Raw genomic sequence first — 15288 nt, forward strand, 5'->3', positions numbered from 1 at the left:
CCCTGGTGTCACCTTTCCAGGGTGGTACCTGGGCTCTGCAGGATGAACATTCTTATCTGCCCATCATTTGCAGTGAACTGCTCAGCTCTCTCCTCCCAGCAGCAGCATCACCATGCTCAGACCGAGCTTTAGACACAATTTCCTTCTAGCGTAACAGGACCAGACAGGAGCTGTTCAGTGTCCCCCTGGATTTGGGGGGAGGAAGGCCCTGTGCGCACTGCCAGGGCAGACAGGTTTTTATAACCAGCTTGTGACACTCCCCTGACCCAGTTACAACCAATTGTGCCCACGTGGCAGCTTTTCTGCCTCACAGCCGGGGCTGAGCTGTGTGAGTGTTTGCTCCCAGCCTCCTGCCTGACGCTGTGTGTGCCCTGGTGCCTGCTGGGGGAGTCGGGGCCGCTCCAGCAGGGATCAGAGAGCCCAGGGGCCATGCACACACATTGCAGCACCACTGGCCCAGGGGTCCATGCACTCCGGGGTATCCTACCACACAGAGCTGGGAGGGAGGGGGGCATCCAGGGCAGTTACACAAACACCGCTGGGGGTCCTGTTCGGGTTGCCACCTCTGAGGTCCAACAAAACAGGAAATCTGCCTGCTTCATGGACATCACCTGTCCCCTCACCCGGGCACCGTCTCCCCATCCGAATCCCGGGAGAGGGCACCAGCCACCACAGGCTCCTGCTCCTGGACTGCCCCAAGTACCAACCTCACCAAGCAGGACATGGCGCCAGATCTACCCCGCTGCCCCCGGCAGTGACCCCCGCAGCCGGTACCTGCACAGGGGTGACTGGGCCCTGCTGGCCCTGAGCTCCCGATCTCACTCACTGCTCCAAGCTGCCCCGTCTCTGCAGCTCCCAGGCACTCTGGACCCAGAGCTCCCTTTGCGTAGGCACGGTCACCCCACAGCTCCCCCACTGCAGCCACTGACACACCTGGGACTTGTCACGTCCTGGGCAGACTCACAGATTTCCCAGGAGAGTGACATGGACAAAGGGACAATCCTGGGAAAACCTGGACAGGTCGGGTGCCAACTTTCTAATCTCACAAAACCGAACACCCCTGCCCCACCCCTGCCCTGAGGCTCTGCCCTTCCCCCTCTCTGAAGCCCCGCCCTCGCTCACTCTCCCCCACCCTCACTCACTTTCACCTGGCTGGGGCAGGGGTTTGGGGTGTAGGAGGGGGATGAGGGCTCCGGCTGGCGGTGCGGACTCTGGGGTGGCGCCAGGGATGAGGGGTTTGGGGTACAGAAGAGGGCTCCAGGATGGGGCAGGGGATTGGGGTGCGGGGGGGGTATGGGCTCTGTGCTGGGGGTGTGGGCTCCAGGTGGGGCCAGAAATGAGGGGTTGAGGGTGTGGGAGAGGGCTCTGGGCTGGGGCAGGGGGTTGGGTGTAGGGGTGGTGAGGACTCCAGCTGGGGGTGCAGGCTCTGGGGTGGGGCTGGGGATGAGGGGTTTGGGTTGCAGGAAGGGGCTCCGAGCTGGGGCCGAGGGGTTCAGAGTGGGGGAGGTGTGCGGGCTCTGGGATGGAGCTGGGCATGAGGGGTTTGTGGTGAAGGACGGAGGCCTGGCAACCCTGTGGACAGGTGCCAACCCTAGGTCCTGTCCACACGGCCCAGTAACACCCTGCTGAGCTGGGTACAGGCAGCCACATGCCAGCCCAGGCCCCTGGCAGGGACGCTGAGCTGCTATAGTCACTAACAGTGTTAACTTTGCCACGTGCCACACACCACGCCCCAGGAACAGCTGTAACCTAGACTCGTGGCAATGCAGGGCTGGAAGGGACCTGGAGAGGTCACCTAGCCCAGCCCCTGGTGCTGGGGCAGGGCCTAGACCATCTCTGGCAGGGGTTTGTCCAATCTGTTCTTACAAACCTCCAGTGACGGGGATCCCGCAGCCTCCCTTGGACCAGGTCCAGAGCTTCACTGCCCTGAGACTTAGAAAGTGTTTCCTCATCTCCAGCCTCAGTCTCCCTTGCTGCAGCTTGCACCCATTGCTCCTTGGACAGGCCCTCACCGTACCCGCGGCGGGCACCAGGGGTGTCACCAGGTGTGAGCATCGCTGTTATCGCTCTGAATGGCTGGGGGTGCTGGGCTGGCTCAGGGGGGCAGTGAGGGCAGCTGGGGCCTTTCACTCCCCAGTCACCGATCTCAGCCCAGGCTCAGAGTCCAGCTCCCAGTGAACAGGAGCTCATGTCGTAATTCTCGTTAACGGCATCCTCACCGGCTACTTCCTCAGGGAGGCCAAGGCCTGAAGGGGCCGCAGGGACGGTTCCTCCCCAGGGAGAGGCTCCAGCAGGTGTCAGGGCTGAGCCACGTTGGCAGGACAGTGCGGGGCTCACATGGCCGCTGTGACACCCTCGTACCCTCGACACACAGAGCTCCAGCAGGAGGGGTGTAAACCCCACTCGTACCCCCAGCACTGAACTCACTGACGCTGTCCCAAGGCCCCCTCTCCTCCCGGGGTTGGGGGGCGGGAATAAATGGCACTGGAAGAGAGGGGCCAGGAGACCATGGCCCCATCACTTTTACTGATAGGAGGGCCGGGTCTCCCACTTTTTACCAGCTGTAAAGGTGAGTGATGGGGGGCGGGAGGGGACAGAGAGGCGCGACCATGGGGGCAGGGTGTTGGGGGGGAAGAGGCTGTGTGGGGGTGGAGTCTTGGGGAGAAGGGACAGTGCAGGGGCGGGGTCTTGAGGAGAGGCAGTGTGAGGGCCGTGGCTCGGGGAGAAGGGGCTGTGTGAGGGCAGGGGTTCGGGGAGAAGGGGTGGTGCGGGGGCAGGAGCTCCAGGAGAAGGACCCACACGGGCAGGCGGGCCCATGGTTCAGGAACCGGTGGCCCCTCTACTTTTCGGGAGCTTCCATCACTCCTGGGGAGAGTACCATCCCGGATCCTGATCTACGGGCACATCTGTGTATTTGCCGGGTGCACAGAGCTCTCCAGGTGGAGACAGTTTCTCATTGACCCAGGAATCGGTGCTGGGAGGCCCCACTGCCCAGGAGGCCAAGGGCTCTCGCTCCCCTGCCCTGGGGGTGAAGGGAGGAGCCCTGGGGCTGCTGTACCCTGTCCCAGAAATGGGGTGAAGGGGATGTGGACACAGACAATCTCCCCGCTTGCGCTGTGAGGGGCAGACGTGGCTCCACATTGGGCTTCAGAGCCTGAGCTCCAGCCTGAGCCTGAACGTCTACGTGGCTAATTTTAGTGCCAAAGAGGGAGCCCCACAAGCCTGAATCTGTCCACCCCGTTCGGAGACTCGCTGCCGCGGGCTGTTTACATGAACCCAGAGTGTGTCCAGAGTCTGGGTCTGAAAGTTCCCAGCGCGTCTGATCCAGGGCTGGTTAATGAGAGCGAGGGGGGTGGCTGGCGCAGTCGTTAGATGGAGACACTGGAGCCCCTGGGGCTCTGGGATGATCTCTGTGACCATTATCTACTCTGGGAGACGCCCAGGTGCAGCTGCAGAGGGTCTGTGCCGCTAGCATCGTCCATGGGACAATCGCTCTGGGCAGAGTTCAGGCTGATTTGTGGGGGTCTCCATTTTCAGCCTGATTTTGGGGGCGAGATCAGGGGCTCAGGGGGAATTTTTTTACCCAGGGCAAATTAAATAGCAGCTCTGGAGTGTTTCACAGCTGATGTCCTGAGTCTGACCTGCCCATAACTTTGCTTTTCTGGGGATGTTGAGAGTCACTCACTGCAAGTCACTGGGATTTGGGCTCCTAAGTTGCTCAGACAGGTTTACAGTGAAGCTGGGTGAAATGTTTTGGACAAATAGTTTATTTGCTGCAAAATTATATTTCGGGTCGACAGAAACTATTCGCGAATGCATGTTGAGTTTGCTGACGAGTTTCAATCAACAGAAAGGTGCCGCCACTTCCCTTCTAGCCTTTAGCCCAGTGGCTGGGCCCTCAGCAGGGAGCCCCCGGTTCCATCCCCCTGTGGGACGCCATGAGGGCTTGAGCTGCTGGGCTCTGGGGGTCTGATGACGTCCCCCTGTGTCTAAACACTGACCTGGGCACTGGGCCAGAGCATGGGAGCGAGACTGACCCTGCAGCCCAGTGTGTCGGGCCCCGACCTGGGAGACCCAGAGTCCAGCCCCCCTGCTCCAGTCACCCTGTAATTATTGATCCATAACCCCAGTGACGGAAGAGGTTACGGCCCCTGGCACACCACTGTCTCAGGCCATGTCTGCCGGGGTTTCCTTGCACCGGTGCAAACCCCCTGAGCAGACTTGCTGTGCGGATGTGAACTGGGCCTGGCGCCTGGTGCAGCTTCCCCCAGATGGAGGGGTCAGTAAGTGGGAAAATGCCCCCTCCCCTCCCCACTGCCTTGGCCTCATTAGCAACAACCTATTAGTACGCATTTACACCCCCCCAGAATCCTCCACTGCACTGCCACCCCAGTGAGCCCAACCCAGACCACTGCCCCATGGCGGACGGGCTGGGCCAGGAGAGGGGAGGGGCTGGCTGTGGGGTTTGCCTGGCTGAAAGGTGGGGCCGGTGGGGCCCGCCAGCATGGGGAGTCCCAGCTGCTCCCCCTGGGGCAGGGCTGCACCGCCAGTGTGTGTGGGGTCAGCACCAACCAGCTCTTAGCGAGAAACCAACCACACATGACTCCAAAGGAAAAGAGATTTCCTGGGGTCTTCCTCTCCCTCACCCCCTCTGCCCCCTGATGGCCGTCCCACCCCTCACCCTCTTCTGCTGTCCTGGCTTCTGCCCTTCTTAGTCCCCTCAGCCCTCCTGGCACCTGCCTGTCTCCTCACCCTCTCTGACCCCTGGCACGCACTCCTTCCCTCACCCCCATGTGCCCACCCTTCCTCTTGCCCCACTCTGACCCCCTGGCACTTGCCTTTCCCCATAACCGCCTCCTAACACCTTCCTCTACCCACCTGCCCCTGCCTCTCTCCTCACCCCTCTCTGTCCTCTGGTGCTTGTCCCTCCCCTCCTCTGCCCTCCCTGTGTCTGCTTTTCTGCTCAACCCCCTCAATCCCCCTGGCACCTACCCTTTCCCTTACCCCCCACACACTTCTGGTGCTGACCCCTTCCCTCCTTCCCCCTGGCCCCCCAACACCTGACCCTCCCCTTGTCCCCTTCCTCCCTGGTGCCTACCCCCTCACCACCCTCTGCCACCATCACCCATGCCACCTTCTCTTTATGTCTCACCTCTGCCCCTCCCCTCACTCTCTGGCTCCATGACACCTGAACCCCTCACCACCCCCTAGTCCCCTGGTGCCAGCTCCTCCTCTGTGCCAAGTCCCAGCTCTACCCTTGCCCCATCTCCCTCCCTGGAGCCTGCCATTACGTTTGCCCCCTCTGCCCACCTGGTGCAAGTCCCTTTCCTCGCCTCCCCTTTTAGCCCCTGGTCTCTGCCCTTCCCCTCATGTCAGCAGTGCCCCACCCCTCCCCTCACCCTCGCCTAATCTCTGGGTACCACCCCTCCCTTCATCCTCCCTCTGCCCCACTGGTGCCCACATCTCCCTTCACACCCCTCTTCCCCCTTAGGTCCTGCCCTTCTCCATACCCCTCTATCTGCCCCTCTTCTGCTCACCTGCTCCCTCACCCCCCATTCTGCCCCCCAGCACCAGTGCCTGCCCATTCACTACCCCCCATGGTTCCACCTCCCCACTCCTCATCATCTCACCCCCTGGCAGCTCACCCTCCCCTTGATTTCCCCTGCCCCTTCCCTTGCCCCCTGCAGCTCCCTGGGGTCCATCCGCTTCTTCTCCCATGGAGCCCACCCCTCCCTCCCACCCCCTGCAGCCCCCGGGATCGTGGCCTTCACCACCCTCTGTTCTCATGGTACCCGCCCCTTCCCTTGTACCCACATTGCCCTTGTGCCTGCCCCACCCCTCTACCCCTCCCCCTTCTACTCCTGTCACCTGCCCCTCCCCTTTCCTCCCCCAGCATCAGCCCGTCCCCTCCCCTGCCCCCAGTGACACCTTCCCACCCCTCCCCCGCTCCTCCTGCCCTTTCCCCCATTGTCTCCTCACAGGCAGAGGGGCCCTGACTCCCCTCAGGCAACAACCCCCCCCCTGCCCGCCAGCGATTAACGGGGACGCAGGTTAATTTCCCTTCGATCCCAGTGACCAGCCCCTGCCCCCGGCCCTGACTCTGTGACTCTCTCCCCAGTGGACGTGACTCTGGATCCAGACACGGCTCATCCCTACCTCGTCCTGTCTGAGGATCGGAAATGTGTGAGACGCGGAGACACACGCCAGGATCTGCCCGACAAGCCTGAGAGATTTGATAAATATTCCATTGTCCTGGGCGCTGAGGGGTTCGCGGGCGGGAGGCGTTACTGGGAGGTGGAGGTGAGAGACAAGACGAGATGGGATCTGGGGGTTTGTCGGGAATCTGTGAGCAGGAAGGGGCAGGTCACACTCTCACCTGAGGATGGATTCTGGGTCGTGCGGCTGTGGTATGGGGGATACGAGGCCCTCACCTCCCCCTGGACCCCCCTCCCCGTGAGCGTCCGGCCCGGCCGGGTGGGGATTTTCCTGGACTACGAGGCGGGCGAGGTCTCGTTTTACAATGTGACTGACAGGTCCCATCTCTTCACGTTCACTGACACCTTCTCCGGGCCGCTCCGCCCTTATTTCAGTCCTGGTTACAGCGCTGGGGGTGAAAACGCGGCTCCCCTGATCATCTGCCCGGTCCCGGCTCCGGCCGGGGGGAATCTCGGTCCCTGACAGTGACCCCGCGGCACAGACCGGCCCCCCCAGCGCTGCTGCTCCTCCCGCCCCCCTGTGGTGGGGGCCGGTTACTGCAGCTACTGGAGTTTTTGTGCTGACCGGACGCTGCCAGTTTCCCTTTTCCACTGGAGGGTCCAGTCGAAAACCGGACACCTGGCAACCCCCAGCCCTCACCTTGCCCCGTCCCCTGCCCCAGGGGTAGCAGATGGTGGGGGATGGGGTCATTCACTCCTGCCAGAATTTTCTACCCCTGTGAAATCTCAATGTAAAATACGAAAGAAAAAAGATGATTCTAATTTAGAAAATATTATTGTAACAAGGTGTAAATACAAGAATATTTCAATTTACATTTCAACAGTCTTTCAGAAACAGGCATCTAAACATATTTTTAGAAATGGAATTATTTACATTTATTTTTTTATTCTTCCCTCAAATCTGTATTGAAGTTTAACTTTTCTCAATAACATCATTTGTATTTCAACTGTGGAATTTCAAGAAATCCAAAATATTTATCTTCACAAAATAAACTATTAAATTGTCAGACGGGGTTGTTCAGTTACAATGTACGTGTGTCATAAACATCACAACTACACACATGTGCAGCTGCTCTCTCTCTCTCTCCCCCCCACCCCGCTTTATTGTCTTGACTGGTTCTATCTGGAAGGCAGGGCACATACACCCACCTCCTGCACTACACCTTTGAAAATTAGTAGATGAAAAATGATAGAATTAATGAAGCAATATATTTAAATTAACTCATACAAGGTTATATAATAATATTCTTTGAAGTTCTGTCAGCATTAATTCACTTTCTAGCTGCATATAATCGGTAATCAAGATTTGACCCTTCCTTTCTTTTTCTCACAAAACACGGTCCCCAACCTCAAATGCTGTATTCTTAGATACCAGGGGTCGGCAACCTTTCAGAAGTGGTGTGCCGAGTCTTCATTTAGTCACTCTAATGTAAGGTTTTGCGTGCCAGTCATACATTTTAACATTTTTAGGAGGTCTCTTTCTATAAGTCAATAATATGTAACTAAACTATGGTTGTATGTAAAGTAAATAAGGTTTTTAAAACATTTCAGAAGCTTCATTTAAAATTAAATTAAAATGCAGAGCCCCCCGGACCGGTGGCCAGGACCCGGGCAGTGTGAGTGCCACTGAAAATCAGCTCGCATGCCGCCTTTGGCACACGTGCCATAGGTTGCCTACCCCTGCGAAATACAAAAACGTCTTCTATAATCTCATTTTCTTGGTTTATTTTTCTTGAGAAATATTATTTGCAGGGAATGTACTGTCAGTGTCCACTGTTGATTTCAAAGTACTGCCAGGCTTTCCATGTTCTTGGTTATAAGGACACAACAAATGTAGTTTGATAAAGAAAGAGAGAAGGGGTTGTATTCCTTTACTGAATCATCACAAATTAACTTAATTGTAGTAAAGATGCTGGCACTTAATGACACCTAACATGAAATTTGGTGAAGTTTTATTGGAAGACCTTTCTTCTCGGCCATAAATCAGTCGAAAGGGTGCTATTTTTGTTGTCATGTGAGGTTTAGAGTACAAAGAAAAGAAAGTTGCTCCAGGAAATTCATCACAATTCCTCTGGGTTCTGTCCACCACCTTCTGGAATGCTCTGTAAAAATAGTGACCGATTGGTCCAATTCCTTGATATTAGCGATTGAACCTAATATCTTGAAGAGCTGGCTGAGCAGAGTGTGATGGGAGGCACATCACATGGCATTGCTAGGACGACTTTTTGTTTTAAACGTGATGCGTTATGAACATTTTCAATGTAATCATTCAGTTTTGAAGATTTATTCACAGTATGCCATCCATGGCAGAGTGCCCTAAACTTACGTTGATTATTTGAAAATAAATACCCTAACATTATCTTGTGATGGATTCATTTGTGGTTTTATTCAGTCTGCTGCTGTCTAGGTGGCATGGTCTGCTGAAGCTATGTGTCACACGGCCATGATTCTGTAATTGACCATCTAGTGAAAATAACACCAAATATAAACTGTTACCTCGTTATTCAATTCCGAACCTAGATCTGCCAGTATCTGCTCTGCACAGCCATGTTAATATATAATTTCACATGTCTTCTTCTCCACCTCATGTGCTGTCATAGTTCTAAGTGGAAATTCTTCTACCTATTTTGAAAAATCATCTGTAGCTCTCAGTACATACTGGTATCGCTTCTGGGATACTGGATAGAGCCCGATTAAATCTGCTCTCAGCAATTCCCAGGTTCTAACAACCTATGTGCAAGAACACAGGCGAGAGTTCTCATTTGGATCTTTCCTATGACATTTTTATTATAATCCCATCTATAGTAAGCAAAGTAAACATTATAATGTGGTTTCTGTAATAGTTGATGTCTCCACACAGTCAGAATCTAACTTTTGGTGTTTTTCAGAAGTAAATAAATACAGGACAAATTTCTGCAACTGAGAACTTGCATAAATACACCTTGCAGGGTCGGCGAGTTATATGGGTCTGTGGTGCTCGTGCTTCAGTAATATTCAGGGCCCGGGAGCCTGGGTCCACCAATGTTTGGGGCCAGGTCTCTGCCCCGGCCCCACCTGCTGCCCCCATGGGCCTCCCCTGGAGCGCCCCCCAGCCCCGCCAGCTGCTCCGCGCAGTGCTCCCTCACCGGCTGCTGCTGGCTACAACACAGGGACCGGCGCGGGCGGCAGGCTGAGGTGGCTGCTGCGCCTGCGGAGGGGGGAGAGGAGGAGGTGCACATGTGATGGCAGCCCCCCCCCGGCACCTACTGGGAGACGACGCCAACTCTGAGGAGGCTTCCTGGGGTCTGGACCTGAGCAGCTGGGACATGGGTCTGTGTTGGACTCGTGCCCCTGCCCGCAGTCAGCTCTCCTGCCCCACGCTTGGCAAGGAGATGCCCCACCCCCGACCCCCAGTGATGCTATGGTGAGGGGCAGCAGCAGAGGAGGAGGTGCACATGTGGCAGCAACCCCCCCCCCCCGCCTTCTGTCACCCACCACAAGGGAGGCGAGGGGGCTTCCTGGACCTGAGCAGCTGGGGCTTGGGTGAGTGTCATGACACCCTGCCCTCCCCCGCCTCCTCAGTCACCACTCCTGCCCCAGGCTGGGCAAGGGGCAGCCCCATCCCCCACTGGACAACGACGAAAAGTGTTTGCTGCCTCCTGAAGAACATCGCAAAAGAAGGGGCGACATTTTGTTTTAATTTTAGAAAGTATTTGCTTTTGAGGGCTATTGATCCAAGAGTGCTGGGTTTTTTCTGTATTCAAAAGAGTATGAATAAACTTGGTATTCTTAGTTAAATACATTTTTCTTATGATGGTGATATTGTGGAACAGAGGGAAACTGTTAAACGCTTACCGTTTCCAGTCCACTTTTACATAATTTTAAAAATATATAAATCAGCTTACAAGGCAGTTGTGAACGTCCCACTAGGCTCCTGTCTGCATCTTTAGGAGCCTAAATAACTTTGCAAATGTGGCACAGAGACTAAGGGGCAGATTTTAGAAGGTCTGTAGACACCTAAAGATGTAGCTTGGCATCTAGTGGGATTGTCAAAAGCATTTAGGTGCCTAACTCCCATTGGAAGCGAGGTGCCCAGGCACCTTTGAAAATTCCCCCAGAAAGACTCGGCCAGTTCACCACAGGCTGCTTCCCCCACACAGGGTCCCACATGGGCACTTACAACTTTTGGCCTCAACTTTTTTTTATTATTGTGTCAAATTCAGAAAATTGCAGCGGGATTTCAGAATGTTCTAGGGGAGGAGACCTAAGTCCCTTCATTTTAAAGCCTGCCCCACAGCCTCCTGGAGAAGCCCAGTGCGGTCGGCTCCAGGCCTGGCTTGGGGGGATTCCCAGGTCCCCTCAGGACCAATAACTGCATGGTCTGACTCCCAAAGACAAGCTGTCATAAATATAAAGGGAAGGGAAAATCCCTCCTGGCCAGAGGAAAAATCCTCTTACCTGTAAAGGGTTAAGAAGCTAAAGGTAACCTCGCTGGCACCTGACCAAAATGACCAATGAGGAGACAAGATACTTTCAAAAGCTGGGAGGAGGGAGAAAAACAAAGGGTCTGTGTCTGTCTGTATGCTGCTTTTGCCAGGGACAGAACAGGAATGGAGTCTTAGAACTTTTAGTAAGTAATCTAGCTAGGTATGTGTTAGACTATGATTTCTTTAAATGGCTGAGAAAAGAGCTGTGCTGAATAGAATGACTATTCTTGTCTGTGTGTCTTTTTTGTAACTTAAGGTTTTGCCTAGAGGGATTCTCTATGTTTTGAATCTAATTACCCTGTAAGGTATCTACCATCCTGATTTTACAGAGGTGATTCCTTTACTTCTATTAAAAGTCTTCCTGTAAGAAAACTGAATGCTTTTTCATTGTTCTCAGATCCAAGGGTTTGGGTCTGTGGTCACCTATGCAAATTGGTGAGGATTTTTACCAAACTTTCCCCAGGAAGTGGGGTGCAAGGGTTGGGAGGATTTTGGGGGGAAAGATGTGTACAAACCACATTTCCCAGTAAACCGAGATAAAGTTTGGTGGTGGCAGTGAAAATCCAAGGATAAAATAATTTTGTACCTTGGAGAAGTTTTAACCTAAGCTGGTAAAAGTAAGCTTAGGAGGTTTTCATGCAGGTCCCCACATCTGTACCCTAGAGTTCAGAGTGGGGAAGGAACCTTGACACAAGCCGAGCCCAGGATCCCAGTGAGTGCGATGGGGCCAGCGAGCAACAGGGAATGTCCCGGCATTTACTGCCCGAGGGACTCATTGCCCATGGCGAGGAGTGAAACAGCCACAGGGGCCAAGAGTGAGAGCCCCAGGCCCTGCTGTATGGGCTGCTTTGTGCTGCCAACTTAGCTGTGTCAGGGAAACTGGTCCCAGCGCGATGGAGGGTGGGGTGGGGACGGGGAGTGGGGAGAGCTGGGGAAGGGCAGTCGGTAGCTGGGGAAGGGGAAGGAGAGCCCAGCCCCAGGGTTGTGTGAGCAAGGGGCCCAGGGTGGGCGAATGGGACCTGGGAGCCCAGGAAGCTCTTCAACCCTCTCCCCACCTCAGCCTCTCACCTGGCCTATACCCCACCCTATATTCTTTTATCTTTGCACCTGCCTCCATGCCTGGACGCCCACCCTGACCTATTGCCCTGGGCCTGCAGACTTCTCCTTCCATACACCCATCAGTGAGCCCCTAAGCCCAGCTCCGCTTGGGAGTACCCAGGGAAGGGACCATACAACATGCCCAGGGCACTGAGGGGGCTACAGAAATAATACGGAATAAAAGTAACACCAGTAATTCTTCAGGCAGAGCAAAGGCATAAATAAAAGGCAAGAGACCAAGACCGGGTGGGGCAGGGGCCGGGGGAGGACAGAAAGGCTGAAAGCAGAGCTGGGGAAATAATGTGCAGAATGTGACGTGTCCAGTGAGCTCAGCTTCTGTTCCCCTTTGTCAGCTGCCCACACACTGACCACAATTTTCTCAGATTTATTTGTTCAAATATATTTGTCAAAAACATTGATTTCTGTGGGGTTAGTTATGATTGGACACACAGGTCACATGGGATTGTTTCTGTTTCTTGATTGGCTGAATTTAACTCTTAGAAACAGGTTTTTGGTGCAAATATTTGGGATTCATGCTTTGGTGGGGTTGCTTGCATGCTGAAAGTTATACACATACTTTAGGACCTTGTTGTGTCAGGGCCTAAATGTTCAGACATTGCTTCACAGGAATATTTTATAACATTTAGTAGAAATCCTTTGTTTGCATGGAGATTCCTGCCAGCAAGCGCCATCGATGGAATATGCATGGGACGAATGCAGAAGGGGCAGGAGCTAAAGGGAGTTCATGGGGAGTCAGGCACCTAACTCACACAGGCACTTTTGAAAGTCCCACGAGGCTCCAGTCTGCATCTTTAGGAGCCTAAATAGCTTTGCAAATCTGGCACAGGGACTAAGGGGCAAAGTTTTGAATGTCCGTAGTCACCTAAAGATGTAGTTAGGCATCTAGTGGGATTTTCAAAAGCACCTAGGTGCCTAACTCCCATTGGAAGCTAAGTGCCCAGGCATCTTTGAAAATTCCACTAGACGCCTATCTGCATCATAGACATCAAAACATCTTGGAAACTCTGGGCCTAGGTGACTTGCCTAAGGCCACACAGGGAGTCTGTAGCGGAGCAGGGAGTTATGCACCTTACCCTGGAACTGCCTTCAGAGCTGCACCTGAAGCGTCTCAGATCCCCTGAGCTCGGTCAGCACAGGCAGTGGGGTGTTTAATGACTGTTCCCTGTCAGTGTGTTCTGGGGCACACAGGCTCCGCGTCGCTGGTGCCCTGACTCAGGGCCCGTCTGTCAGATAATAGTTCAATGATGTGCAATAAAAAAGGAGACTCTGACCTCAGAGGCTCCCCTCTGCAGCTCAATAAACTGTTACCCTTTGTACCCTCTGCTCGCCACCTGCACCTTTCTGCTGCTGTTACCAAAGGTCGTCATCTCAGCAGGATCATGAACGATGAGGGAGGGGAGGTTACAGACTGGTAGCCGTGTTAGTCTGTATCAGCAAAAACAACAAGGAGTCCTTGTGGCACCTTAGAGACTAACACATTTATTTGAGCATAAGCTTTCCTGGGCTAGAACCCACTTCATCAGATGCACGGAGTGGAAAATAGAGGAGCAGGTATAAATACATGAAAAGATGGGAGTTGCCTTGCCAAGTGTGAGGTCAGTTTAACAAGACAATTCAACTAACAGTAGGATACAAAGGGAGGAAAAATAACTTTTGTCGTGTTAATGAGAGTGACCCATTTCAAACAGTTGACAAGAAAGTGTGAGTAACAGTAGTGGGAAATTAGGATGGGGGAAATTAGGTTTAGGTTTTGTAAGGACCTAACCAGCCAATTCAGTCTTTATTCGGGGCTAATGTGATGGTGTCCAGTTTGCAAATTAATTCCAGTTCTGCAGTTTCACGTTGGAGTCTGTTTTGGAAGTTTTTTTGTTGAAGAATTGCCACTTTTAGGTCTGTTATTGAGTGACCAGGGAGATTGAAGTGTTTCTCCTACTGGTTTTTGAATGTTATCATTCCTGATGTCAGATTTGTGTCCATTTATTCTTTTGCGTAGAGGCTGTCCGGTTTGGCCAATGTACATGGCCGAGGGGCATTGCTGGCACTTGATGGCATATATCACATTGGTAGATGTGCAGGTGAATGAGCCTGTCAGGGCTCCTTCCCCACTCTGAACTCTAGGGTACAGATGTGGGAACCCGCATGAAAGACCCCCTAAGCTTATTCTTACCAGCTTAGGTTAAAAACTTCCCCGAGGTACAAACTTTGCCTTGTCCTTGAACAGTATACTGCCACCACCAAGCGTTTTAAACAAAGAACAGGGAAAGAGACCACTTGGAGACGTCATCCCCCAAAATATCCTCCCAAGCCCTACACACACCCTTTCCTGGGGAGGCTTGAGAATAATATCCTAACCAATTGGTTACAAAATCATCAAAGACCCAAACCCCTGGATCTTGGAAGAATGGAAAAATCAGTCAGGTTCTTAAAAGAAGGATTTTATTTAAAAAAAAAGAAAGGTAAAAATCATCTCTGTAAAATCAGGATGGAAAATACTTTACAGGGTATTCAGATTCAAAACACAGAGGATCCCCCTCTGGGCAAAACCTTAAAGTTACAGAAAATGAATAAACCTCCCTCTTAACACAGGGAAAATTCACATAAAACAAAAGATAAACGAATCCGCCTCGCCTGGCTTACCTGTACTGGTTGCAATATTGGAGACTTGGATTAGGATGGGTTGGAGAAGATGGATTTCTGTCTGGCCTCTCTCAGTCCCAAGAGAGAACAAACACATAAACAAAGAGCACAAAACAAAAGCCTACCAACCCCCACCCAAGATTTGAAAGTATCTTGTCCCCTTATTGGTCCTTTGGGTCAGGTGCCAGCCAGGTTAGCTAAGCTTCTTAACCCTTTACAGGTAACAGGATGTTGCCTCTAGCCAGGAGGGATTTTATACTATACAGATTCTATACAGAAAGGTGGTTACCCTTCCCTTTATATTTATGACAGAGCCCTTGATGGTGTGGCTGATATGGTTAGGTCCTATAGTGGTGTCCCTTGAATAGATATGTGGACAGAATTGGCACCGGGGTTTGTTGCGGGGTTTGGTTCCTGGGTTAGTGTTTTTGTTGTGTGGTGTGTAGTTGCTGGTGAGTATTTGCTTTAGGCTGGGGGGCTGTCTGTGAGGACTGCCCTGTCTCCCAAAGTCTGTGAGAGTGAGGGATCGTCCTTCAGGATAGGTTGCAGATCACTGATGATGTACTGGAGAGGTTTTAGTTGGGGGCTGTAGGTGACGGCTAGTGGCATTCTGTTACTTTCTTTGTTGGGCCTGTCTTGTAGTAGGTGACTTCTGGGTACCCTTCTGGCTCTGTCAATCTGTTTCTTCATTTCAAAAGGTGAGTATTGTAGTTTTAAGAATGCTTGATAGAGATCCTGTAGATGTTTGTCTCTGTCTGAGGGATTGGAGAAAAAGCAATTGTATCTTAGACCTTGGCTGTAGAAAATGGATCTTGGGATTTGGTCTGGATGAAAGCTGGAGGCATGTAGGT

General features: G+C 53.0%; 2 protein-coding genes across 3 annotated transcripts in view; both read left to right on the top strand.

Moving 5' to 3' along the window:
- The window catches only part of LOC141998499 (E3 ubiquitin-protein ligase TRIM39-like), a 38120-nt gene extending 31126 nt beyond the window's left edge, over window positions 1–6994 (top strand). Inside the window, exon 4 of one of the 2 annotated variants that reach the window (XR_012641843.1) lies at window positions 6119–6190. Coding sequence is in view for 1 of the 2 variants with exons in the window: in XM_074971364.1 (XP_074827465.1) it covers window positions 6119–6678 (560 nt within the window). In the remaining variant the exon portion in view is untranslated. Of the gene's footprint in view, window positions 1–6118 lie in introns of both variants that reach the window. The other variant, XM_074971364.1, reaches the window with a different exon arrangement.
- Window positions 1–15288, top strand: part of LOC141998456 (butyrophilin subfamily 1 member A1-like) — a 321911-nt gene that overhangs the window by 85126 nt on the left and 221497 nt on the right. The gene's annotated exons all lie outside the window — the stretch shown is intronic.

This window comes from Natator depressus, chromosome 14 (genome assembly GCF_965152275.1).
Source record: "Natator depressus isolate rNatDep1 chromosome 14, rNatDep2.hap1, whole genome shotgun sequence".
Taxonomy (NCBI): Eukaryota; Metazoa; Chordata; order Testudines; family Cheloniidae; genus Natator; species Natator depressus.